This window comes from Melanotaenia boesemani, chromosome 9 (assembly GCF_017639745.1).
Source record: "Melanotaenia boesemani isolate fMelBoe1 chromosome 9, fMelBoe1.pri, whole genome shotgun sequence".
Classification (NCBI taxonomy): Eukaryota; Metazoa; Chordata; class Actinopteri; order Atheriniformes; family Melanotaeniidae; genus Melanotaenia; species Melanotaenia boesemani.
The window spans coordinates 30,269,028-30,296,507 of NC_055690.1; the positions used below are offsets into that span (position 1 = coordinate 30,269,028).

Here is a 27,480-nt window from a genome sequence, read left to right on the forward strand (position 1 = left end):
AAGTCCTTTCTCTTCCATGCATCTTGCTAAAAACATATTCCTGAACCTCATATTTGAATTTGAGGTGACAAACATATGGCCCGGGGACCAAAACCGGTCCTCCAAACGGTCCGATCTGGCCCATGGGGTGAATTTGCTAAACGTGAAAATGACATTGAAACGTTAACTGCAATTATTTAATTGTAAGTAATTATAGTTACAAGTAATTATACACATCTTTCTCACTTCATTGTTCTGACTTGTTTGCATTATGAGGTGAGTCAATGAGGGTGCTCAGAACTACTACACAAATGTGGAAATGTACATATATGTACATTTAAAATATCTAGCTCAATCTAAATAGTTACCATCATAATGTGAAATACAGTATTTTTCAGTTTCAGATACCTGTGATTAATTGTTTTTTTTTTTTTTGTGGATGCATTGTTATTTTTAAGTTATAATTCACATGTAAAAATATGTAAATGTGTAACATTTAAACATTTAATGTATGAAAATAAAATAAATGTAATATATAAAAAAAATTATATATTAAGTTTAAAAAAATTACAATTTAGAACATTTCATAATTTTTGTAATGTCAAAATTATTTTATAATTGTAAAATCTAAAAAAACAACTAAAACAACATGTAAATTCATAACTAAAGTACATAAATGTGTAACTGAGGTCAAATATTGTTCAAACTGCATTTATTTTTCTCCAGAAATTTCAGGTTCAGAATGTTTTCCAAAAGGATAGTTCATTAAATATCAACGTCTACTTGTACTTTTACTTACCTTTAACTTGAAGGGAAAATTAGGCAGATGTGACTGGATGGTTGTGCGTCAGCTCCTTTGGTGCCCTCTACAGATCAAACCGGCCACCCACAACAGATTCTCAAGTGTTGATCAAGTGTTCAAAGGATGAAGAAATCAAACTCTGCTGCTCTGTTTACACCCTTCTGTAAACCAGCGAACCAAACATCAACCAGTTCACACGTAAGTCATGAGTTTGGTTTTGTGAACATCAAATTAACAACAGTTCTGTGTTTTACTACAACTTTTAGGGCCTGGCTATCAGGGTCTGCTAATCAGCTCCAAAATGTTTAATTAATCTGATCACACTGTTGTACAATACACTCACTGTCCACTTTATCAGTCAGAGAAGAATGGGCAGACTGGTTGGAGATGATAGAAAGGCAACAGGAAGGTCTGCAGAATAGCAGCTCTGAACGCACAACACGTCCGACCTTGAAGCAGGTGGGCTACCTGTCAGCTAAGAACAGGAAACTGAGGCTACACTTACAAAGACTCACCAACACTGGACAATAGAAGATGTAGAAACGTTGCTGGTCTGATGAGTCTCCATTTCAGATCCACATTCAGATGCTAGGCTCAGAATTTGGTGGAAACATCATGAAAGCATGGGTCCATCCCTTCTTGGATCAACACTTCAGGCTGCTGGTGGTGTAAGGTGTGGGGGATATTTTCTTGGCCCATTTTGGGCCCCTTAGTACCAATGTGGGCTGGTTAACCACCACAGCCTACCTGAGTATTGTTTCTGACCATGTCCATCTGTTTATGACCACAGTGTAGCATCTTCTGATGCTACTTCCAGCAGGATAATGCACCATGTCACAAAGCTCAGATCATCTCCACCTGCTTTCTAGAACATGACGATGAGTTCACTGTACTCCAACGGCCTCCACAGTCACCAGATCTCAATCCAGTTAGAGCAGCTTTTGAATGTGGTGGAACGGGAGATTCTCATCATGGATGCAGCCGACAAACCTGCAGCAACTGTGTGATGCTGTCATGTCAATATGGAGCAAAACCTCTGAGGAATGTTTGTGACATCTTGTTGAATCTTTGACATCAAGAATTAAGGCAGTTCTGCAGGAAACTGAGTGAGTCCAACTCGGTACAAGGAAGTGATCATTACGTAGAGGGCAAAGTGTTGAAATATTTATGAGCTTAAATAGTTAAAAGTGATAAATGGCTGAAATTTCAACACAAAGTTTTCTCGTCTCAGATTCTGTTAAATCAGGTTTTGTTGCAGATTTTCTCTCAGCCTGTCAAGGATGTGTTACTCCCAGGTTACCATGGCAACTCATGGTTTTTCCTCCACTGATCATCCTGTAATGTAAAACCTCAAGAGGGCAGCAGCTTCCAGCAAACCTCACGATGTGTTACTCATCCTGTAAAGATATCCATATTTCCACAGGACGTGGATGAGGGAAGAGCTGTAAGTGAACAAAACAAAGTGCAACTTTCCTTTCAATACACTGCTCTGCAAAGAGTGTGTTTTGGTTGTCGAGTCAGTGGCTCCCTCTTCTGCAGCCTGATCGACATCCTCCAGCTTCCTGTGGAAACTGGAAGCTGCCACAATGTTCTGTTATCGGAGCAGGATTACTGCTGGCCAAGCGGGACCCAGGGAACAAACGTCAATGAAATATTAGGAACTTCCTCTCCTGCTGCAGAGACAGCAGTTATTAATAGCGGGGTTATTTTCAGGCAGCACTTGTGAGATTTACTCAGGCCTGGACCAAAGTGGTCCAAGTTGAGCCTCCATGTCAGATCTGGTTACAGGACTGCACCACAGAAATACAGCAGGGTGGAGCTGGAAACTACAGCTCTGCGGTGTCCAGGTGTAAGCTGCACATGTCTCAGCTATCACTTTTTTTTTGTATCCCATTGTCAAATCTGTGTTTATCAGAGCCACTTGACATGTTCTGGATATGTTCATTAAACCTGGATGTTTGTGGTATTTATCATCCAAATATCTTCAAATGTGTCTAAAAAGTGTTCACACACGTTTTGATGCATTACTGTTTCTATAAAATCTTTCAATTTATTCAACTATGTTAAGCTAAAGCTAATTTTATTCAATAATTTATAAATTTCTTTTAATACTTAATAACATTTAGCTACATATTTCAACCATCTTCAGTACTTTTTTTTTTTTTTTTTTTTTAGCTTATTTCCATTTTTCTAACAAGTTTGAAATCAGTCTTTCCACCTAGAAATCTTTTTTGGGAGAAAGGGTATCAAATGTAAATGAGACCTTTAACAAGAAGGGGGTCTAGAATTTAGAGAATAATGAACAAATTATCTAAACATATTAACTAAAGTGGTCATCTAATGCAAAGATTTGTAAAAAATCTTGATTTACTTTTGCAAAATTTATAAAAGCAAACAATATTTTTCTTCATCAACAGTTGTTTACTTGCCTACATTGTATGTCAATCAATTCATTAACTTCATGCTGCATTCACCTGCACTTGGGCATCTAGGTCAGTTTACACTGAATACTTGTTAGAATTTGATTAGCGATACTTGGGGTGGCACCTGGATAAGCCTGTCAGATCCTAGAGGTGGCTTATGCCCCTCCATGCCACCCCTTTGGCCCCACCCCTCTTAAGACAAACAATATATTCATTTGGAAAAATCAGCAGCACGTCAGATTAGAGTCTACATGATGTTTTTCTACCAGAATGTTTCAACATTCGCTGTTCAGAGGAAACAGTTCAACTGGAAATTCCAGGAATGGACATTATATCAGTGGGACTCTGGTTCCGCGGGAATGTGAATCACTCTTAACTGGCATTATCACTACAGCTTTCTGCGAGAACACACCATCCCACCTGCTTTGGACTTTTTGGGACGACCATTTATTTTGGAACAACAAAATGACCCAAAACACCTCCAGACTTTCGAAGGGTAAAATGTACTCCTCTGAAATTTGGAAAAGGACAGCAAATATTAAATAAAAATAAAGTGCAACATAAAGAAACTTGGAGCATCAGTGACAACTACAACTTGAAAGTTTTATTCTTTCAACAACACAGTTTCTTCTGCATCATTTATATACATGGATAAGAAAAATTCTTTCTTTCTTTCTTTCTTTCTTTCTTTCTTTCTTTCTTTCTTTCTTTCTTTCTTTCTAATTGTAGTAGTTGAGGGGTTAAAGCGCTTGTTCAGGGACACACAGTGGTTCACCTCTGCAACCAGTACTTGGATTAAAACTATGGTATTCCAGCCCAAGTCCCAAATTCAGCAGAGCTGATTTCTAGCTTCAGTTCTTTGGCAGGCAAATGCAGCCACATAAAACAAGACAATACAAAACAACATCAGCAGCAGGAGACTAAAATGCACAATAAGAGAAAATGAAAAAAAAGAAAAAATATTGTCTTACACTAGAAAAAAGTACCACAATGACCAGAATGTTTATTAAAATGCAAAAGCAATTATAGAACACTGTTACATGCCAGTGTCCAGCTTGCCAAAGGGAACATCATGTATGGATCATTCTCTGGATTCAAATACAGCTGAGTAGATTCAAGTGTTAAGTTATCTCTAATGATGGATGTATGCCATTCTATTCACAGTTTTCTTTATTCATTGCTTAGGCAGAGTTTTGAATCAGTAAGATATTTAAACGAATGACCCTCATAGTCGTCACCGTGGGATCCTCATCTTTACAGATTTTGATGCATCAAGTAACAGCTGGAAATTTCGCATCATCTCAGATGACACAAATTATTTAAGAAAATAATAAAAATAAAGAAATAATCTGTCTACATATAGCAACTATAAAACAAACTAATAAGTTCTTGTCTGCTGCATTCTTTAATTTAACTTTCATTTCACATTATGCAACAACTCTTAGTTCATCTTGGAAGTCATATTTAAACTGTGTGGGTGCTTTTAAGTGCAGCCACATCTTTTTCGAAACAGTGTGTGTGCATGTGACTGCTAGTGTGTGGAGGCCACAGATTTCCTGTTGATGCCAGGCTGTCGAGCATGCCTTCAGCTGGGTCAGAGGTCTTAGGATGTGTGTCTCTTTCTCCCCACCCCCTCCCTCCTCCACACTAAAGTTTACAGAATACCAAGCCACACTCATGCTTGGAAGCTGTTTTCATGCAAGTCACAGTGTGTGACAGCAACGTCACATTTAACCCCTCTACTCTGGAAACCACCTGCTGACAGTGTGGTGTGTGTTTGGATTAGTGTGTTGAGTGTAGAGGCTCCAGTTTATCTAGTCCTCGAGGGCAGGAAGTGTGTCTATACATGAGCATGAGTCCTGTATTTGTTTTTAGGAAGCCTGAGGTGCTTACGCGTGCCTCTCTGTTGTGTATCCTAATGGAATGTATCCATCATACACATGCTCATAATGTACAAATACATCAGACGCTAAATCTACTGGGTGGTTACTGAAAGTGTCTAAGGCAGGATGCTGTTTGCAGGAGAAAACTCTTCTTGCATCAGCACTCTGTGTGTGTATGTGTGCGTGCATGGGGAGTGGCGGTGTTAAGTGCTAACACAAATCAATCAAATCTCATTTTTTTATTTATAAAGCACTTTTAAAGCAACCACAGTTGAGCCATCGCAAACAAGTATGCCCTGAGCTCCATTTTTTTTTCTCAATTCAAATCCTTTATTGTCATTACACATAGTAGTGTAACGAAATTGCTCGGCAATCCGAATACACAAAAACACACAGAGGCAAAGACAATAGACATAAATTATACATTAAAAAAAAAGTGACTAGTGTTTTAAGTAAGTAACATGTTCTAATAAAGTGCAAGGGGTTATGAATTGGTCATTTTTTTGTTCAGTAGGCTGATGGCAAATGGCTAAAAACGGTCTCTGAACCGAGATGTCCATGCTAATGATGCTGAAAGCTCTGCTGAGGTAGTGTGATGTAACAAGGTTATCCAGGGGGGCCAGGGGGCAGCCAATTATCTTTTCTGCTGACTTAATGACTCTCAGAAACTATTATGAGAAAGGGAGCATTGTTTTGGAAAGATACAATCTCCCCTATCAACTTAAGGCTCATTTATTCTCCAGTAAAGTATGTAAATAGGTATGTTCCATTTTAAACCTCACTGTCTTTATACTCTCATGCATCCTTTATGGTATGGATTTTTAGGCAATACATCCACCAGGGGGAAGGGTAGAGTTCAGAGTTCAGCTCCAAGTTTTGATGTCAGTTTCATACTGTAATAACATGCATGGTGACGACGGAGGAGATAGTAATAATGTACATTCTCAGAAGAGACATAAAAGCAGGCAGTGCAGTGGTTGTTGGTGGTCTGTGCAGCCATCATATACATCGCACCCTCTTCTTTGTTATTTCATTGGTTGCATGCCAACTATATTCCTGAACACTTCCTCTGTGGTTTAAGGTAGTACTACTCCATTTCCTACATTGGGCTACAGATCCAAACCCCGAAGACAAACCAAATTCCACATAAAAAAACGGACTCAGATGGCAGACAGTGGGTGCTGTGTCTGTATTTAGCAAATAACATAAATGGGCCCTAATCTTTACTGGGGAATAACAAAAAAGCAGTTTTTGAGAAGATCTACCAGGTCTGGAGTTCAGGAATCTGCTCAGGTCCTCTACAGTCACAGGTGGAGTTCCACATGGATCAATTTTGGGGTCAGTTTTATTCTTACTTTATGCTTCCTTTGGGGTAAATCATTTACAAGTACAATAGCTCAGTCCATTTCTTTGCAGATGATACACAAATCTATCTGCCTTTAAGCCCTGAAGACTCCACATTTATCTGGCCAATTTTGGTACCAGTTAGAATTCTGGCAGCAGAGTTCTGAATCAGCAGCAGATGGGATAAAAGAGACTAATGCCAAAGTATAGAATCTGACAGTAATCCAGCCTTGAAGTGATTAGGGCTGGAAATACTGTCTCCGAGTTTTTGGTGGAAAGGAAAGATTTAATTAAATATAACTCCCAAATTCTTAACATGGGTGAGAGAACTGAATGACAATGGTTTTAACTAAGACAATTGATAGCCAGCATTTTACCTCCTTAATAAGGTTTTGGGTCAATGTGACTGGTCTGGAGTCTTTATGATTTAAGGGCAGATAGATTTGTGCATCATCTGAATAGAAATGCAATAAGAAATCAAGATGATAAAGCCCAATAGAAGCAGATGGAGTGAGAATAAAACTGGTCCCAGGGCTGATCCCTGAGGAACTCCTCTCATGACTGCAGCTGTAGAGGAGGACAAATCCCAGATCTTAACAGAGACAGTCCAGTCAATTAAATATGAGGTACATCCACGTGGGTCTATTCCCTGAATACCAGCCTGATCTTGACAAAGATTTAGAAGAATATGCTGGACAGCTTTATTAAAATATCTGAAAGGACATAGTGAGGAATAATTACTGCAAAATAAAAGGAAAAGAAAATCAGTCAAACACGGGTTATTTTCTTTTTTACTTAAGAATCAAATGTGATTAGTTCTCCCGATGAACACACACTCATTTAATCCCACAGGCACACTTTAACACACACACATTTGTAAGACAAAAGACACATATCCTCTGCATGTGACATCGATGTCGAGACAGGCTGAGCTGCATATCCTCCCCATAGTCCCTGGGCCAGAGGGGTAACATCCTCTGGCAGCAGTGAGGGGAAGCTGGCTTCACTGAGACTCTGCACTCTCCAACAGGTAACACCGCCACCACAGAGCTCCACTTCACAGCTGGAAAACACTCAATCTCTGCTTTTAGCTTGTCTGGAGGTTACAGTTATTTGACAGATTAGAGGATCCTGTCCAACAAAGTGGCTCATGTCTTTATCCACATGTAGAGGAGAAATTTGTGATTCTTCAATGCTTTTCTGAAGAGTGATTACTTTTTGCTTTCCAGGCATCTCTTGGGATGGTTGTCAAGGGACATTGTCTTTCGGTCTGACCTAAGGATTCACCAACACACTTGAGGAAAGCTGAGCAGTTTATGTTTAACTTTGACACCTTTATAGATATCAGTAGAAGCAAGCGCACTTCCAAACAGGATCACATTCATCAGCAGGAATACTGAAGAACAGGAGCAATGATGGAACTGAGGATCCAGCTCATCCCGACAGGGGAAATCATCCTTCCTCCGGGAAAGAACGGAGAAAACTACTGCCATAACTGCAAGGTCAGTTCTGCATGGCAGAGGCCAGATCTGGGGTCCATTTTTTTCTGCTAGTAATAATATAGTTGAAGTTACAGAGGTTTTCCTGCAGAATTTAAGCTAGTTTATTGATGAGTGATATAAATCTCAGTAATTCCTGGACTTGTAGCAGCACATGAATGCTGGTAAATGATCATTAGAGCTAAAACTTCTATATTTACAAACTTTTTAGAACATAAAGATGGCATATTAGGTTAAATCTACTTATTAGACCAAAAATACTCAGAAATGAGGAGATAATTTAACTTTCATTTCAATTTGAAAATGCATGATCCAACTTCCTGATTAACTGATGACTGAGGATAACTTCATGTGAAAGCAAGATGTTCTCATTGCTGCTGCATCTAAACTTGATATAAAAAATGTTAAACATCAGCCTTAAAAGTCCAGTTAAAATTTAGTCCCATATAATAAACATAAACCATGACAGTGGGTGAATATTAATGTTGGGCAAGCAGCTGTAGCAGAAGCAGAAATGCTGCTCTCTGCACAATGATAATTTCCAGCTGGGTTTAAACTGCTGGGATCTATATTTTGGTAACTTCAGGCGATGGACAATCACAGCGTAATCATCAGTTTGCAGTTATTCTGCAGCTTTGCTTTGACTGATGTTCTTTTCTGGGATTTGAGTCCAGCCATCATTTGAAGCACCAGTTGTATACAACATACTCAACAAAGTGAAGTATTGGGAGAATAAAAGAAAATTAAAAATTTAACTCCAAATGATTGCTAACATTCCTGGAGATTCTTAAATTTTTTTTTTTACTTTAACTTCTAAAAAATACTGCCAATAGATTCCCTTTTACATGAAAGTTCTCCTTGTTAGAGCTGCTAATCTGGGCTGAATTAAATGAGGTTGTCTCCAACTTTGTGTGATTGTGTGACGCCAGACAACAGGAAGAAAGTCTTGCATGTTAAAGCTATCATGTTCAGGCCTCAGGAGGCGGTCCTTAATACAGCTCAGCTCCTGTCTGATTCTTTCAGATTGCAAATCTCTTCCTACAGAGCTGCAAATAAGGGCCTCTTTGCTTATGTCTTTGTCTCATGAGCTGCCTGTGCTTCAATCTGTGCAAGAAATTTGAGGACACAGCGTTTGTTTAGCGATGACTGAGGCCGACACAATGACATTGTGTCCCATGTACAGCACTTGGTTGTCTTAATGTAGCCACAATAATGAAACTTGGCTTCAGATCTGAGCAGGTTTAGATCACTTGAACCCATTTTGGCCTCTAACTTTGTAAAAGGGTTTGTAAGCATCCAGTGAAATCTAATGTTCAGATTTTCTGTTAAGTTCACAAACTGCAGTTGTTTGTAAGAATAACTTTGAGTGAAAGGGGCAAAACTTCTGCTTTGGTCTGCATGACAAAAACACAACAACAACAACAACAACAAGAAACCCTCCAATCTGAGTGGTGTTTCTGCAAAAATAAGGCACTGTTGCTCTGACCTTTCAACATGCTGCTCACTGTATATCATGTATGAGCGTGGTAACTTACACAGCTGCTGTCTAATATCTGTACAGCATCTGAGGAATGAAGGGAGTGAGCTTTTAAATGCAGTCTTCCCGTGGTATAAGGCACCATTTGGTACAGTTACAGCACAATCTGATGGCAATCAGAGTTGAAGGAATGTGACATGGTGAATGCAGCCTGCTGCGCCTGGTTACCGATGACTGGAGAGGCGTGGAATGTACTGTAGCCTGGATGAGAGGAAACGACAAAGACATTCCTGTACACAGCTTCATTTGTTCCCCTTCCCACATTCCTCCAGGGTCACATCACCCTGCCTCTTTGGATGTGTGTGAAAGGTGTGTGCCGGGGTCTCTGACCTTGTACCTTTTGCCATTTAAGTTCTGGCTTCTCACAAGGAAGATTGGGATCTGGAGGAGGGGAGTGAGTGTGGCCTTTCCGTCAGCCACAGTCTGTCTAGCATGGCCTTGTCAACAGGATACAACCTGTGTATGTGTGCATAAATGCTGCAGGTTGCTGTTTTCTGAATGGATCGCTCCCCCCTCTGGCTGAGCAGCCTTATTACAGACTGAAGTCACCGCCATAGAACCAGAACATGTTATTGAACTGCAGTGAAATCTGAGAAGTGACACAAGGTCTGATCAAACTGTGTCATCATGAGACAAACTATCATCATCATCATAAAGGTCATGAACTCGGAGGGTACCAGGGGCCGAGCTAGAAGGATGGCAATGGTGGCACTGGCCACCTCTGGAATCTGACTGAACACCCCAGGAGCCACACCAGCTGGTTGACAGGTCACTGGAGGAGGACAGAAACATCTTTCTTGACACACATGAATCACCAGTATCACTACACCAGTTTAACGTATTAGTCATCCTTTCTAGAGGCGATTTTGTCCCTGTGCAAGTACAACTACTAATGTTATGGATGTCTATTAACCTTATGTTAGCATGACGCTACATAGCAATGCTAATCTAGTTATATGCTAGCACTAGATTAGTTTAAAGATAATGTGGGGAAACCATGTCATATTTAGTGTTAAGTGAGTGTATGAAGGCTCAACATAGTTATTCAACATTTTCACATTGGGGCTGAAAATAAACAATAAAGATGCTCAGTACCTCAGTATCAAAATTACATAGGGCTGACTAAGCTAGCTACATGATCCAGTTTAATGGATGATGCTAACTCATCAGGACTCATGTCCTGTGTGACATACAAATAAAGCAGGAATGGCTCATTATTTCTGTTGGAGGACCGCCATTTTCCTCCATTATTTCTGAGTCGTGTTTTGGTAATATTTTAAGGAAGGTGTTGCTGTGCAATGGTGTCATGCTATTATGTAGCTGAGGCATCCATCGCTGTGCGGCTAATAGTCCACCTCTCAGGTAAGGGTTACGGTTGGCTGTGGGAATACAACGAGATTACAGTTTACAAACCATATCTGCACCCTAACCATCCCAATGCATAGGTGGAAACAAGGCATATGTTTTTCCACAGGCAAAAACTGGGAAAGTACCAGAATTCCTACCAGAGCCATCCAACTTTTTGGGACCCTTGGGGTCTCAATCTTACCAATCCATCTCTAAAGGCTGAAGGTTGACATGCTGGAATCCACTGATTGGTAGAAAAAACAGTCACTACCTGTGTGACCCTGCAATAAGAACAAAGTGGGAACAGTTCCATGACTAAATATAGCATTGATTCTTTTTAAGCCACATGCCAAGAAGATAACATAAACTGCTGGATGTCCACCATTTTCCTCCTTTGTTTCACCGCGATGACATCATGCTTTTACATGGCTGACGCATCTATGCTGTTTGGCTAATCTGCTACCAAGTTACCAAGGGTACGATTAGCTGTGGACAGGCAACAGAGATCAAGGTTTACTGAACCAAACCAACCGATCCTGATCTGGATCCCTTGGTGCAAGCGAGTTTATTAAACATTTCTATGGACCTTTTTCAAATTTCCACTTGCTGATCTAGATTATTCATGTAAAGTTGTTTTATTTCTTATGTCTCTCTAATGTGACTACAGTTATTTAAACTCACATTCATAAAATAACAAACATGAAATATAAGAAGTGGCCCTCCGGGGGCCCTGCAGTCGCAGCAGAGCTGCAGCTGCGCCTTCAGGACAGCAGATGGCAGAAGAGCTCCGTCAGCCTGACAATGGGGCTGCTATGGAGCAGATCCACGCATACTGCAGCCTGTCACACCACGAGGGAAAATTTCAGTTGGCACAATCTGCCGATATCCACGTTTTTTTTTTTTTTTAGAATGAAAACTCCGTGTTATTTCTGCCTTCATCATCCACAGCTAAAAAATAATATTCCTCCTCCAACAAGTTTTCTTCTTTCGTAAAACTGTCACTTTGCTGACATTTGTTGTGTGGATCCAGTCTCGTTTCGGAGTTTGTTTGTAGCAGCGGTTTTACTGACTGAATGACGACACGACGCTTGGCTCCTGCGCCATAAATAAACTCGCCGCGCTCGTGCTGGACTGTGGGATGGGTTTTTGGTGAACTTCCTGGTATTACAGGGTGTGCTGCCCTTCAATGACAGAAAAGGAAAGGGGAAATTAGCACACCACTCCCATAGCGGGTTTAGGGGAACTGAGTCTCATCAAAACTGCGCCTTGATCGCTTTGCGTCAGATCATCAGCGTCAGGTTTCATCCAATGATCGGAGTTTGACGGGTTTTACCTGCGGCTGAACAGCTGGAGACGGTCCTGAGCGCAGTCAGCAGTGGAGAAGCCACAGCTGTAGCAGAGCCTACAGTGGATCGCTGTGAGGGTGGGAGGGTCGGGACGAAGCCAGCTGACAGAGCAGAGCGACCGGACCGAGCTAAAAGCAGATCTCCGTCCGGACCCACAGAGCGCGCCTCGTTTCACTCTGCGGCTGTTTCCAGGTATGTTTTCTATTTTCTGTCAGAATCAAACTCTGGATTTTGTTAGTGTTGGTTCTGCTCCATTCACCGGACTCTTAGCTTCCCCTTGGACACTTTAAATAAAAGATAACTTGGTTTGGTTCATCTCAAAGGAAGATTTGGACACACACTCCTCAGTAATCTGAGACTTTGCAGCAGGCTTGGAGAAAAAATCTGGTGGGATTGAGGCCACAATATGAAATCCCTAAAGTTGGGTTCTTCCAGCTGCGGCTACATTTACTCTACATGTTTTCCCTGGAAGTTCTTATTCAGTATTAGAAGGTCTGAACCTGCAGGTTAACACCGTCTGAACTGACCTCATCCCATCTCTGTTTGGGTTTATTAGACTGTGGACTGACGTTTTTGACCAGAGCTCAGCTGTTCGGACACAAACTGGCTGCCCTCCACCAACCAGCTGCTTTAACTGTTAAAATTTTAGTACTCTGTAAACATGAAAAGCATTTGTTTTCCTTTTTTTTTTTTTTTTTTTTTTCTTTGTCTAACTGGCTCATGTTTGAAACAGTTAAAAAGCAACAAATTTGATCTCTGAGTTTATCAGACGCCAGGAAAACCTAAGTTTCCTAACAACTTGATGACCTTCATTCTGATGAGCCAGATCTGAGCTGTTGTTGAAGGTGACCTGGAGGTCAGGACCTCCCAGTGTTCAGACCGCCTGCAGCTGCTCTAAGTTTGGTTTAAGCTCCTTTAACCGAAAGCTTGTCATTGAAGGCGAGAGGCTTTGAATCAGAACCGACAACGGTGCTGCGTTCACTTGCACGTTTGTTTATGTGACATAAATATTTTTTCTGCTTGATTATTGCAGAATGTTCTGGGACTAAACATAAATCAATGTGCTGTGGTCAATACATTTTTCCAGAGCCCTCCCTGGTTATATTCCCTGTGCTGACATTCGTTCAGCTGCAGCTTCCACTGGATCCATAGAAAAACCTCAAAGAAGTTTTTAAAACTCAGCGTGGGTCCTGAATCTTTGTGATATTTCTGGTTGGCAGAGAGAGCAGCAGCAGTCAGTTCTAGGTTCTTGCTTCTTCATGGATGAGCATTTTCTCTGTGACTCAGCTTACATGAGTGCAAACACAACACAATATGCGGGTTATGAAATGGTTGTGTGTTTATTTAAGAAGATAAAACAAAGGCCGGTGACATTATCTTGCCCTCATTTTCATTTCACTCATAAAGCTTTCAGGCTTTTATTTTTTAAATCTTCTTCTGCTCCACATGGAGATGACAATATATTCCAAGAGACAGTTTTAAAGTAAAGCCAAAATGTGTTGCGGACCCTAAATGACCTGAATCTAGATGAAGACCTCCTGAAAACTTTATTTGGCAGATGTGGGAGCAGCTGTCGGCAGGGTGAAGGTTTTTAAGTCATGTTGTCCCAGCTGCATGTCAGGTGGACCCTGGGAGGAACTCTGCAGGACACACCTGACTGATGTTGGCTACATCTCATCAGGAAACACACATGGCATATTATGACGGAAATGGGGAGTTATTGACCTTCTAATGTGACCCTGTGAATGTCAGCTCGCAGCATGGCTGTTAGAGACATCTCTGTCATGAAGTTTACACTTAACACAAATGAAGGAAGCCACGCTAAAACACTGGTGTGCAGGTAGAAGCTGCTCGGCTAGTTTCAGACAAGTTCAAAGTTTTTCTAATAATGTTTTCAAGGATCATTCATACAGATGAGAAGATCAGATCCAAAGCTGCAGTCAGCAGCTGGTTAGTGTCTCTTTCTCCTGCCTTCAATTCTTCAAACTGCTGCAAGACGTTGACCAGTCATAATTACTTCACATAAAGAGCAAGAAAATGAATTATCCCTTTAAAATAGACATGTCTGGTTTAAAACCTGGCATCTGTGCCTGCTCTGATAACAATAAACGCAGCTATGGCATTAGACTGAGCCAGAAGCAGGCTGATAAGGTCTGAGTTTAACAGCAGGTTAAAGTGAATTGGTGGAACTTGGACTCATGATGGGGTTGAGCCGTGTCATTGAAGGTCAAATTACATTTTCATGGGAGATATCTGATCTTAAAAGCTTTAAATCAGACTTTTCTGCATCTTTAGCTCTAAATCTGTTTTCTCTCCAGAATTTGATACGTAACATTTTCACACATTTTGCTGAACTGTGTGTTATTTCTGCATCTCTGCTAACGTACACTGCTAATAACCTGGTGATAATCTGATGTTCGTAAACTGATTTGCTATCTTTTCCCTTCCCTCTGGAAGAAATGTAAGGAATGCACCATTAGGTAAAACATAGATGAAGTTAACTTCTAATTGGATTAAGTGTGTAAAACGAGGTCCGGTGGGTGATGATGCTGGTATTTATGGAGCATGTGTAGACAATGACTAGGAAACTGACTCAGGCCTTGGAATATTTTGATCTTGACTTTGGCAGACAGAAAAATGCCAGATAAGGTTAAAATCCTGCATCAAACATAGAGTTATTTATTTTTACTACTGCTGCATCTTTTTGCAGGTTTAATGTGTTTTGTGTGTCAGGTGGATGCAAATAATGTTGGAAAATCTGCAGAAATGTCCAACAGAATGGAAGTAACAAAGGCACAGAGTTGGACTATGACTCTGGGAGTATGAGGTGCCCCAGTTTGGGATATTTTCCCACATCCTGAAGCCAGTGCAGCGGTACGGCGAACACCGCCTTGCTGGGAATAAATGTCATAACTGACTGCATCCTGCTTCTCCACACTATTACAGCCTTGACTCGCTGTGGGACTGGAAACCACCCTGCATGTGCATCAAAATCCATGCCAGATTCGCTGCCTTTTTTGTACACGCACCAAAAATAAAGTGGGAAGTCCCCAAGTAACTTGTTGTGTCAGAAATTTAATCAACACAGTTAAGATAGGAACACAGAAAGTCATTTTTCTGACTTCTACAGAAGTTTAGTTAACATTTTCACCACAACAACCTCCTGTACAAGAGGCAGCATGAGACATGTGCAGAGCAGAAGATGTTTGCAGACACCAGGAAGCACCAATTTTAACATGTAACATACCAAAATGACGGGTAGAAGCTCAGCTAAAAGACTCTACCAAGCATTGGCATCCAAACCAAACACAGTTCAAACCCAAATCAATTATATGGAAATGTAACAGGTCTTTTTTGAAAGCTGAGACTCTGCTGGTTACAAAGATGTCTGTCTCATCACTGTGGGACAGAAACTCTGGAGCTAGCAGCCAAAATCAGAACTCATGTCTTACTTTTGCTGTTTTGTGGTGAAAAGTTTGATTCCAGCTGGCTTCCTGAGATATTTACCTACGTAACACCTCTTTTTAAACACCTGGAAAACTGCTCAGGTTCACTTTTTACCTTCTACTGGATCACAGTTCCTCATCAGACATTACTTTACTCATTCCTAGATAAATTGGGCTTCTATCCTCTGGTTTTCACTGAAAGTAATGTGGCTTTGTTGTAGGAGCAGATAACCATTAAAAGGTGAATTTACTCTGACACAGTGACACAAATCTTGATCCTGACACTTCTGTAGTAAGCTCACACGTCTCAGCTTCAGGTAGAAACCTACAGCCCTTGTAGTTGTGAAGATGTACTTCATTTATTTTGGCTATGTAATTTCAGGCAGGAGGCTGTAAAAATAGGCCTTGTGAATAAGGTTAAATGCTCTTTAGGATGGAGTTCAAGTCGACTGAGGGCAGAACTGCTCATTCATGTGCTGACCAAGTTACTTCGTAATCCCTTTGTTGTACACACCTTCCCATGCATGCTCAGATTAACCTGATGATACAAGATTACTGCTAATCCCACTTCGTCAGGAGCTGAGTGGGGCTGAAGGTTTTTCTGTGGGATGTTCTGCTGAGCAGGTTTGTTTAATCCTGTTGTGAAACTTCAGGGTTTTTATGGGCACTTTTGAGCGTGAATGTATGGGTTTTTCAGAAACCTGATGGATGTTGTTGATGCACTTAACCCATAATAGTCACAATCATAATTCATGTCTAATGATAGATGTTTATTTAAATACTTCACGATGTGAGTCATTGAATTCCAGCCCTGCTTCCCACACATACAGAGGGTAGGTGGTCTGAGGAATAACAACACTCTCCTTATCCCCATGAGCTGTTTAAACCATCCTATAATAGAACCAGAACACCTGTAAATGTTCTGTTAAAGGTCCAGTTGTTGAACCTTAATAGTTTATGTGTGATGTCCACTCCCTGAGTGTTCAGTATTTGCTAGGATGAGGGCTCCTGTGTTGTGTCTCTGGGAATGTTTGGGTTGGATTGAAGCACGACTCTGAATTTAATGCCCCTCTATCAGAGGAGAACTCAAACCTGAAGAATCACCTTTAAGTTGGAGTTTTGTTTATAGGTTAAAGCCTTTTTCCAATGCTTTGACTGCAGCGTCAGCACAGTTTTCTTCAGCATTAACCTTTAACCGAGTCTTTCCTCAGATGTCTATACCAGGACATGCAGGCGTGGCCATGGGCCTGGACGGGGTAAATGAGTATATGAGGGAGCAGTCTGAAGGAAAAGTGCGATGTGGAGTGAAAGTGGAGGCCGACACCCACAGCAGTCGCAGAGTCTGAAGAAATGCAAACAGCACTGAACAGGTTCCTGATCTCTAATTCAGATATCTGAGCGAAAAGCATTCATCCCAGCATGCAACTGGGTGTTAAACAGCAGATGCAGATAGCAAAGACTTATCAGACCACCGTCTACCTCACTCAGAGTCTGCTGTAAAACTTTGGCGGAGGTGAGGACCCAAACGTAGACTGATGAGGCAGAAGACAGACAAGTGCAATTATCCCAGGCTTTATTTCAAAGAAAATGGTTGACGAACACAGAGTGGAGCATTGGGAGAACAACAACAATGATTTGGCACTGAGTAAGAGAAACCAGGAGGTATATAAACAGAGGATGACTAACAGGGAACAGGTGAAGTGAGTGAGGAATCAGACCAGGCGAACAAACGAGGCGGAAACAGAAACACAGAACACACAAGGGAATAAAGGGCATCAGTGCATCCCTGTTTTCTATGGACCTTTTATGGTCTATAGTCTTCTATAGTCTGATGCTATGTGCGTGTACTCATATTTAGTATTCATAAAAGTGTTCCAGTACCACACAACCCGATACCAATGTGGAAAAACTAGGGCTGGCAAAAATAATGCCTTATTGCAAAGGGAGTAATCCGTGGAAATAACACATTATTTTTTTTAATGCATAAATAACAAAGTTATTACTAATGTCACATTAAAGTTCAAATTTGTTTTTTTTTTTTATCAGTGAGAGAAGTTTATTTTGGGAATGTAGGCGCCTTGTCACAGCAGTGAACCAAATCCACCAAAAACCACTTTTTCCTTCTTATTTATGAAGATTCTGACAGTTATCCAGCATTACATTTAGAGGTTGACCCATTTGATATATCACACAACGAATCACTCAGCATTCTGGTCTACACTCCTTACCAGTGAACTGTAATGGGATTCATCAGTACTCATATCGGTACTTAGTACTGACAAGTACTAATGTAAGTACTTGTGCTTGTACTCAGTTTGGAAAAATATGATATCGGTATGTCCCTAATAGAAAGGTGGGTTGATTGTTTTGGGATGCAGTAGGTGGTAGTAGGGAGATCAGTGACTTCTCCTCCTGCAGTTCTGGTTTACTGTCTGCTGGTGGTGGTAGACTGGATGCTTGTGAGGCTAGATCCATGTTTGTAGCTGCTGGGGCTCCTGACATTACGAGGGGATGGTCTGTCTCAACCTGATCTGTGTCCTTTTTCTTTAAAAGTCAGAAATATCTCCCGTTCTTTAAAAACCTCATTCATATTTCTGTATCCTCCATTTTATGGAATGTGAATGTCTGGATGTTGTTTTATTGTTTAATTATCCATATTCTAATTATTATTGCATTTCTTATCAGTTCCCATTTTGGAAGTGGATAAATAAAGGACTGAAATCTGTATAGAAACATACATTAAAAATATAAAATTTACAGTTGCATTAAAATAAAAACAAAATATATCAGAGGCAAAAACAAAGTAAAGTATTTTTATTGCTAAATGTCCATGACAAGCAGCTGAAAGCCTTTTAAAGTGAGTTACTTTTACCCAAACTTCCCTATCTTACAGGAATTCCCAGTTACTTTTCTGATTGTGGTCTGGATTGTTGTTTTTTTTTTAATCACAGCTGCTGTGAACCACACGACCACCCGTCCTGTCTGCAGACGGCAGCCGCCCAGTCTGGACATGACGGTGATGGGAGAGATGGAACAGCTGTCTGGTCCGTCTTTCCTCCTCCTCCCAGTGGAATTTACTTATCATGGGTGTGGCAGAAATGTGAAGGATATTCTTAGAAAGATGCAAACTCAACTAACTCTCAACATAAAATTGAAATTTATTACTTTCTAGTTTGAATTCTGCAGAAATTTCAAGTGCAATATTATGAATATTGAATCAGTGGCATCATTTTGAGTCTATATATCCCAGACTACATTTCCCATAAATCCTTGAGGTGGCATAGTCTTCTCCTCACACATTCTTCCACGTATCATCAGTAAAACTTTTAGTATTGTATCTGTGTGGATACTACTGGCTGACTTGAGTGTTGACACCGTTCAAGTGTCCAAAGGTCTTTTTTTTCCCCCTTTTTTATTCTGTTCAGCGGGTGCTGACAGAGCGATGCTTTCTGTCTCAGTTTCAGGGTTTGTTGGTTCTGTCTGTTGGGATGTTGCAGGAAATCTGGGATAAGTTACTTTCTCCAGAAATTGCTCTCAGATTTCAAGCTGTTCCCACATAAATTTCCAGCCATTTGCCAGGTTTAAAGTAGGTGCTGCTGACACGTCGACTGCACTTTAATAAGAAACCGATGGTCTCTGAGGAGCTCTCGTCCCCATCTGTCACTGTTTAAACTCGATGCTTTTTCTGTCACATTTATCCATCTTTTAAACAATCAATTTAGTCCTCGTCCTGATTGGTGTAAAAACATTAAGACAGACACAGATAAAAGGAAGAGAAATGATAGAAGGAAAGAAACCAGTGATGTTTTGTGTCTTTGTTCTTCTGCTTTACGTTCATCCCACAGCTCAGCTGTTATTAACGCCTGATCAGCACAGAGGAAATCTTCAGAGTAAACAGGAAGTTTGCTGTTTGGAAACTTAGCAACTTAGCCTTGGTTGTTTTAATACCGTGCTAATACTGCGGATGTGTTGATACTGCATCTAGTTTTCTGACTATCAGTCACATCTGATAAAATACTTCCTGAGTCATTTAATGAACTTTAAACATCAGCTGCATGTCGGTTCAAGTCGGGCGGCTCAAAGAAGCAAAGACAGGACATAAACAGACTGAATATCCAGCCCTTTTTAGGATTTCTTTTAAATAAAAAGTCTGCATTTGCTGTGTCTATATAACATGTACTGGGTGTAAAATAGAGCAGGGGGAGGAGCAGAGGTGTGGAAGAGATAAAGAGAGCTGATAAAGTAATAGGAGAGAGATATGAGCTGGGAGAAAAAGGGTGGGAACGAGAGCTGAATGATCCCAGAGTTCTTTCTCGACGAGTCGCCACCTGCCCTGTTTTTGTTGGAACTCTTTCTGACTGATGCAGCACAATGTGTGTGTGTGTGTGTGTGTGATTGTTTGGATGTAATTTATGTTTATTTACCTGTTTACATTTATTAAGAGCCAGCCATGACATCAGAAATAAAGTCTGTAATTATTTGTGTGTGGATGGGTAAAAAATAACACCTGAGCTGTTGTGACTCAACATACTCTGCAGCTAAAGCTACTATGAGAAGCTTGGTTGGGATTTTACTTGGAACTATCAGTTTTAGAGTTAATCATATGCCAGGGAAGATAATGAGTTGATAAAATGAGCCAGCTTGCTGTGGATAAAGAGCTGTATTTATACCAAACTCTGCACTCAGTGGGCCTTGTTCACCAAAATCTTCTTACAAATCTTTTTTTTTAATTTTCACTGTTTGAAAGACCGACTGCATCATTTGATGGTAAAAAATTTGCTCAAAAACTTGTTATATACAATATGATACTTGCACTACAACAATTCAAACATATTACACGGTAATAAACGGCGCACTTATTCAGATTATTTTTCTGTTCTTTGTTGCATATTGTGCAAGGGCCAGATAAAGACTTAAGATTTAAAAAACTTTTCATTTTCTGCTCATAATTTCTTGGGTCAGGCTTTAAAGTGTTTTAACTTGTACTTAAGACGTTTTTTTTTTTTTAACAGAAACTTTCCACCTGATTTGCAAACGTCTTTTGTATCTCTGGTCTTGAGTCGATGAATACCAAGTCCTTTGTGAGTTGAAAGGACAAACTAGCTGTACTTTGCAGATAAATACTTATAAAATGTCAGGAGACAGAGGTGAGACAGCCGAGGAAAAATTCTTATATTGCCAAAGGAATAAATGAACTTTAGATAATAATAAAGGTGTGCACTGAAACCTTTATGTTCTTATTTTTAAAGTAATAACTTGGTTGTACAAAGTCAAATATTGAGATTCAAATCACTTCCATACAGAACCTTTTACAGTTTGTATAGCAAATGGCTTTCTGCTGTGTCCAAACACATCCATCACCCTTTTTTTAAGATGTGGTGCACTGACGAAGTGAGTGATGGGTCTGATGAGTCTGAAGGCTGATCAGTGGTGTTATCAACCAGGAGATCAGAGCATATCCTCCATCTCCTAATAAACTAATCAGTATAATAGATAACAAAAAAAGTAGTAGATTTTAATTAATAAAGACCACATTCAGCAGGTGGATCTGGGAGTTGCAGGTGACTTGGACGTTTATGGAGTGATATAAGGAACAGATCTGTCCTGTGTTCAGTCCATTGCACTGATGGTTTTATGAAGACAAGAAACACAATTAAATCTGTCTTAATTGATTTTTTCCCTCAGTTGTAATGTTAGTACACGATCTGCAATATCTTTCTATGTACTTAAAAATGACAAAATGCTTTGTAAACCAAAAGTTATTTTAAAAGCCTGACGAAAACATGGCTGTAGTTTTATTATTGTATTTTAATGAACAGAACAACAGAAAACAACACAAACACTGACTTTGTTTAAACATGTCAGCACTCAAACATTCTCTTGGATGGTCCAAGATGTTATAAAATCTTCATAAAGAGTTCGTAAGTAGGACTTATAGATTTGTTCACAAGAACTGTTGGTGAATGAGGCCCGATGTTCTGATCTGTTTGTTTTAGGGTTTCAGCTTCCAGTCGTGGTGTTCGGGGGACGTTGATGGACACATTAGACTCAGCCGGGACAAACCCAGCACAGCACTGTCGTTTCTAATTGATTGATCTAATTATTGAGCACTGTGTCCCAGAATTTGCTCCTCATACTGTCATGTCTATGTGTGCAAGGGCTCTCCGCCTCCCTCCATCTCACAGAAAGCTTTTATGACAGTCTGTGAAGACTTTAGGAAATGCCTGCATGACCAACGGGCTGCCACAGTGGAAAAGTGGGTGTGTTTGTGAAGGGCACGGAGTGTGTCCATATTTGGTAAGCGAAGTAAAAAAAAAAAAAAGATGCAGCTGAGTTTCCCACATTGACTTTCTTTCAAGCCTGCTGGTTATTTTTTGTTGCTTTGGCGGTCATCATCAGCACACAGACCATGAAGTAGACGACAGAGAAACAGGAACAGCCTGAGTGGATTTGGCCCCTGGTAAACCCCTTGTGTCAATATGATTCTCGGCACCCTTCAGCTCACAAACCACTACTTTTGTTATGAGCACACACACCCTCACACATTCACCCTCATTTAATAACACAAGGTCTTCTTACTGAGACACTTTTACCATCTGTAACCAACTTCCTTCCTCTCATCTTTACTTCTGTATTGTTGAATATTTTTTTCCTCTGGCTCTCTTCTCCCTGACTCTTGGTCCTGGTTTGGCGCCCACATGGCTTACATTCTTTAACTTTGACATCACAGCCACCCTACTCAGCCATTTTTTTCTCTTTTTTTCAGCCTCTCTCTTTCTCCCTCTGGTTTCTCCCTCTCTGCCCTCATGTATTATATTTCTCAAACTGAGTACTGGCTCTCTGTAGTAGATGCTGCAAATCTTTATCTTTGGAGTCATATTTTAAGTAGCACAGAGAAAACAGAAGAAGGGGAGGAGGACCATGGCGGAGAGGGAAAGTAAAAGGCAGGAAACGTGAAAGGAAGAACAGTCTGGATAATGTTTCTCGGGTTAGGAGTGACCTGCAGTTTTACAGTGACATGAAGAAAGCATTTAGTACTTCACAGGTTTTCCTTGTTCAATGGTTGGAGTTTGATCCCGCTCTGGCTTTTCTCTCAACTATTTAACTTCAAAGCTGGGGTAATATTTGTTTTACAAGTCATTGTTCTGACTTGTTTTATTGCTGTTTACAAAAGCGTCTCTGATGTGGTGAAAGAACCTGAGAAAGAGGAAAACCAGGTCTGTTGAACGACTCTGAAACTGGCAGAGAAACGCTGTGTATGAAATGTGCAACATGATGCTTAAAGAGATGCATAAAAGTGTCCAAACCTTTTACTTCAGATGATGGGTGGGCTCATCATCCAGACACTTTATCAGGACCACTTCGCTTATAATTGGTTGGAACCCATTTTCCCTCCAGAACTGCCTTAATTGATTTCATAGATTCAACAAGGTGTTGGAAACTTTCCTCAGAGGTTTTGCTCCATATTGACATGACAGCATCACACATTTGCTGTAGATTTGTCGGCTGCATCCATGATGAGAATCTCCCGTTCCACCACATCTCAAAGCTGCTCGGATGGAGATCTGGTGACTGTGGAGGCTGTTGGATTCCAGTAGTCATGTTCAAGAAAACAGTTATATAGCGACAGGGATGTCACAATTATAGGTTTTCTTTGTAAGTATTGTCAGAGAAATAATCAGGATTTTATGATTATCACTATTATTATGCGTTAATTTCACAAAACTATAAATATGTAAAATCACATGAGCACTCCTTTTCGGTGCATGTTTAAAACGGCCAGTGTGTTGATATCCGGTTTCTAGCGTGTGACATGGTGCTGACATTGTGGTCCAGACAATTGCTGCTCACAGGATATTTTTTCTTCTTCAGACCATTCGCTGGAAACCCTTGAACTTCAGCAAGTCGTCGTCACCGTCTTCTACATGTCTAAATACACTGAGTTGCTTCCATGTGATTGGCAGATTAAATATTTGTGTTAACAAATTTTTGAACAGGTGTGTGTGTGTGTGTGTCTGGTAGAGAACATTGTTATTACTGAGTGCCTGTCTCTTGAACATCAGGAGCGTGAACAGATGCTTTTCTCTGCTCGACTCTTATCGCTGATTTCAGGCCAATGCTGCTGGCGCCAGAGATGCTTTTTGGTTTATGATCCTATGTTGCAACAGCAAAGGGCCCCAAATCACATTACTGATGTCTTAGCTGCGTATCTGTCAGCGCTCTTACTGTGTGGGAGTCGTGATGAAAATGGGCTGTGGGATCCAGGGTGTATTCAGGATGAGCTCATCAGATTACTCTGACTGACAGAGAGTTACTGATACAAGAAATAATATATTTCTATAATAGGAAACCAATATAATAATACAGAAATATAAAAGCTCTAAATGACTCAGAAGGCAGATATTTAGCTTGAGTATTGTAATTAGAAATTTGGATTTAACTGCATGTTTCATCACACAGCTTTGTATCACAAATTAATCTGAGCCCATCCAGAAGTGTCATCTCCGTTAGCTCCATTCAGCTGATCGTGTTTTTAGTTTTAGTTTTAATGATGAAGTCTGGAAGTGATGTTGGAGTGGGAAAAACTCCTCAACATAGCCACAGTGGAGCTGATGAGTGTGTTAATGCAGCTCAGTAACGGCTCCTAAATAAATATGATAAATTGGTGTGTACTGTCTGGCATGACAACACATTCCCATACCATATTTCTGGATCAAATTAGGACAGCGGAGAAAGTGGAAAACTTCTATTTATAACCCAGGATAATTCAAAGTGAACTTTGGTTAAGAGGAAGTGCAAGAGGAAAGAAGAATTTCAGAGGAGGGGTGCAGGAGAAGCAGCTGGAGGGGAAAGTCAAGTTCCCATTTATGATTTCCCACGGAGCAGCGATCACATGTGTGCCTGAAAGCAGTCAGAAAAAAATGTTTTTAAAAATATTTTTTATTTTCTTTGTTAAAACATGTTTGATTTGATGTTTTCCCTCTGAAACAGATTAGTATCAGCTCTGATTTTAGAAGGGAGGAAGGGCACAAACACATAACGAGTGTTTGTTCACCCTGCAATGATTAACCCAGCTGGGACCGCAGGCTTGTTATATTGTTGAATTCACCTGTCTGGTACACCCTTCACTCTAGCTGGCATTTATCCTGTGGCTCCACCCTTTATCAACCAATGTTTGTGCAGTTTCTATGGATTTATGCTCCTGACATTCCTTTTATGACACATTTAATGATTAAGAGTCATAAAAGTGCAGGAAAAAGAGGCGTCAGATCCTTGTGGATAAGAAACGGACCATTAAAGGGTTAAAGTCTGACAACTATAGAAGATCCTGGTGGTCAGATGCAGCCCCTCCTCCCCCTCCAGCTCAGCACAAATGTGCTGCCTCAGCATGAGCCTGCAGAAACACACACTCAGACACACACACACCTTTACAGTCCTGACTCTTGCCAGCAGCATTTGGAGTTGGAGACCTTAGCTCACATGAATAAACGAGTGAAACGACTTCTATCTGCTGTTGTATCTCTGCTTCTTCTTCCTGCTGTGTGTCCAGTGTGTTCTCACACTGTGGTGGGAGTGAGACACACACACCGGCAGGGAGAGAGTGCGAGCGTCTGGAAAACATTACTCAGATTCCTGCAGCAGGGGCTCTGATTATACAGGCTACAAAGGAGGAGGGGGCATCGAATGAGTATGAAAGTTTAATCTCCAACACACACACCAGAGAATCCACTCAGTTTTATCTCAAACCACTAAACACACAGATTGATGCTTTATTTATATGGATTAAATCATTACATAAATACATTTTTATAATTATTAAAGTATTATATGATAAATTTAATAAAATAATTTAGGTTCTGAGATTTTTGCCTTAAAAAAGCTCTTTAGTCTGAAGACATGAGGTGACCAGTAGAGGGCGACGTAGAAGACAGAGAATTAAAGCGTCTTCTTCTGCTCTGCTCTTGCATTAATGTGGGAAAACAGCTGATTAGATCCTCATCTTGTTTCTGATCGATGTTGCATGTTTGATCCGATGTTTGGATCTTCTGCTCAGTTATGTCGCTTTTAAAAGAGCCTTTGTGTTCCCTGAAGGCACCATGGACTTATTTCAAAAGTAATTAGAAGCATGAGTCGAATAACCTTGACCAGGACGTCACCTTGAGCAGAGCAGGACTGCAGAGTGAGGGCGCTTCCTAATACCAGAGTGAAAAAAAACTCAGCCACCGTCCATACGGTGGCCAGGTCAGATTTAAAGAGATGTAATGCACAAAACAAACAGGTGCTAATTCTTTGGGTTTACAGGTTTATTCTATTTGATCTTCAGGAAGGAGCAAGAGGTCCTAATGAGCTCCATAAAAGCTGAACTTCCTGCTGTTGCTCTTCTCTTTGAACCTGCAGCTTTATCCTCCATCCTGTTTTTGCTGCGATTAGTTGTTGACAGACATTTTTCTCCATAAGATTCTTCAGGAATCAGTTTGAAAAGGAAAATAAAGCCTATGTACTTTTCTTGTTTTAAAGAAATCTGTAAAAATATCAGATATTTTCAGTAATTGATTCCAGGCAATCTTTTCAGATTGATTGTGACATCAAACATAATCATAGAGCTGCCTCAGGTTGTTTCATTTGACTTATGGAAACATGGAAACATCAATAACATGTTGACAGGGGTTAAATTAGGATTTACCATGTTTGGGGGGTATACACTGTAACTGCAATTATTAGACTGTTTGATAGTTTGGTTACAGTAACAACACTGAAAAAGAGGATAACTTATTTATTTCTAATTTAATGTAGTTTTTCTTTTTGTGATTGATCTTTATCCAAACCCAGATGCCGAAGTACAAGCTACCTCTTGATCGTAATGCAGCATTCATACAGCATCATCTCACATGACAACTGTGGAAGTTAAAAGCCTAGAATACTAAAACATGATTAAACCACCCAGTGATGAACCTGCCTCTTACCTAGTGGCAGCTGGGATAAGCTGCAACTCTGCATTGGAATAAGTGGGTTTGGACGGTGGTTATTGTTATACTCATAGACTGACAAGGTGGAGCTGGAGGGTAAAACCTGACACCTGATCGGATAAAATTATTTCTCTTTTAGGATGAAGATGTGTTGAATCAGGGAGTCATTTCCCCTGATCGGAAGGAGTGAATCTAACCAGACATGCCAAGATAAACCCAGACTACAGTCGTAAAAACTCCTAAAGACTAAGTGTTATTTAATCTAAACACAACCACAGATGGAGCATTGTTGGATTTTATATAAGTGTGTGTGCTGAGGACATACAGTCATGTGAGAAAGAGCTAAAACTAGATTTTATCGAGGTTCTTACACTGATGATGATCAAGTGGTTTTTTTACCAGGAGAAACTCCACACTTTAACATCACAAACACTCAAGCTTCTAAGTCGGCCTCGTTAACATCGTGGAGCAGAAACTTTTCTCTCTCTTTGTCCACAGCAACACACCCCCTCTCGGCCTGTAACATGTCAGCTGTTATTAGTGTTAACAAGGAGGAGCATAAGACCTCTGAGGCCTTTGATGTGCAGCAGCTGGGTGGACGCGTGCACCAACGCCGGTCTGGACTCATTACACCATCTATAATGATATTGGGATAATGATGGGGAGCCTTCCTTCATCACTGTATACATGCATGTGTGAGCGTGTGTGTGTGTGTGGGTGGGGTAGGGGGTTTCTGTTTAAGCTTGCAAATCTAAGCAGAGGAGTAGAAAAAAAGTAAAAGGAAAATCAAAGCTGAAGCAGATTATTATTTATTAACTTACACTAGTATAGAGTGCTTCTTCTGTTACAAAGGAACATGGAAGTTTTCCCTTTAGAACCAAAGTCTTCTGGGATTGAGGAAGGGGCG

General features: G+C 40.4%; 1 protein-coding gene across 2 annotated transcripts in view; it reads left to right on the plus strand.

The window, feature by feature from the left end:
- The first annotated feature begins 7,519 nt into the window (after positions 1-7,519).
- Positions 7,520-27,480, plus strand: part of LOC121645753 (unconventional myosin-Ic-like) — a 47,521-nt gene continuing 27,560 nt past the window's right edge. Inside the window, exon 1 of one of the 2 annotated variants that reach the window (XM_041994416.1) lies at positions 7,520-7,933. In XM_041994416.1, coding sequence (XP_041850350.1) covers positions 7,844-7,933 — 90 coding nt within the window. In that variant the 5' untranslated portion in view covers positions 7,520-7,843. Of the gene's footprint in view, positions 7,934-11,756; positions 12,353-27,480 lie in introns of those variants that run through there. The other variant, XM_041994419.1, reaches the window with a different exon arrangement.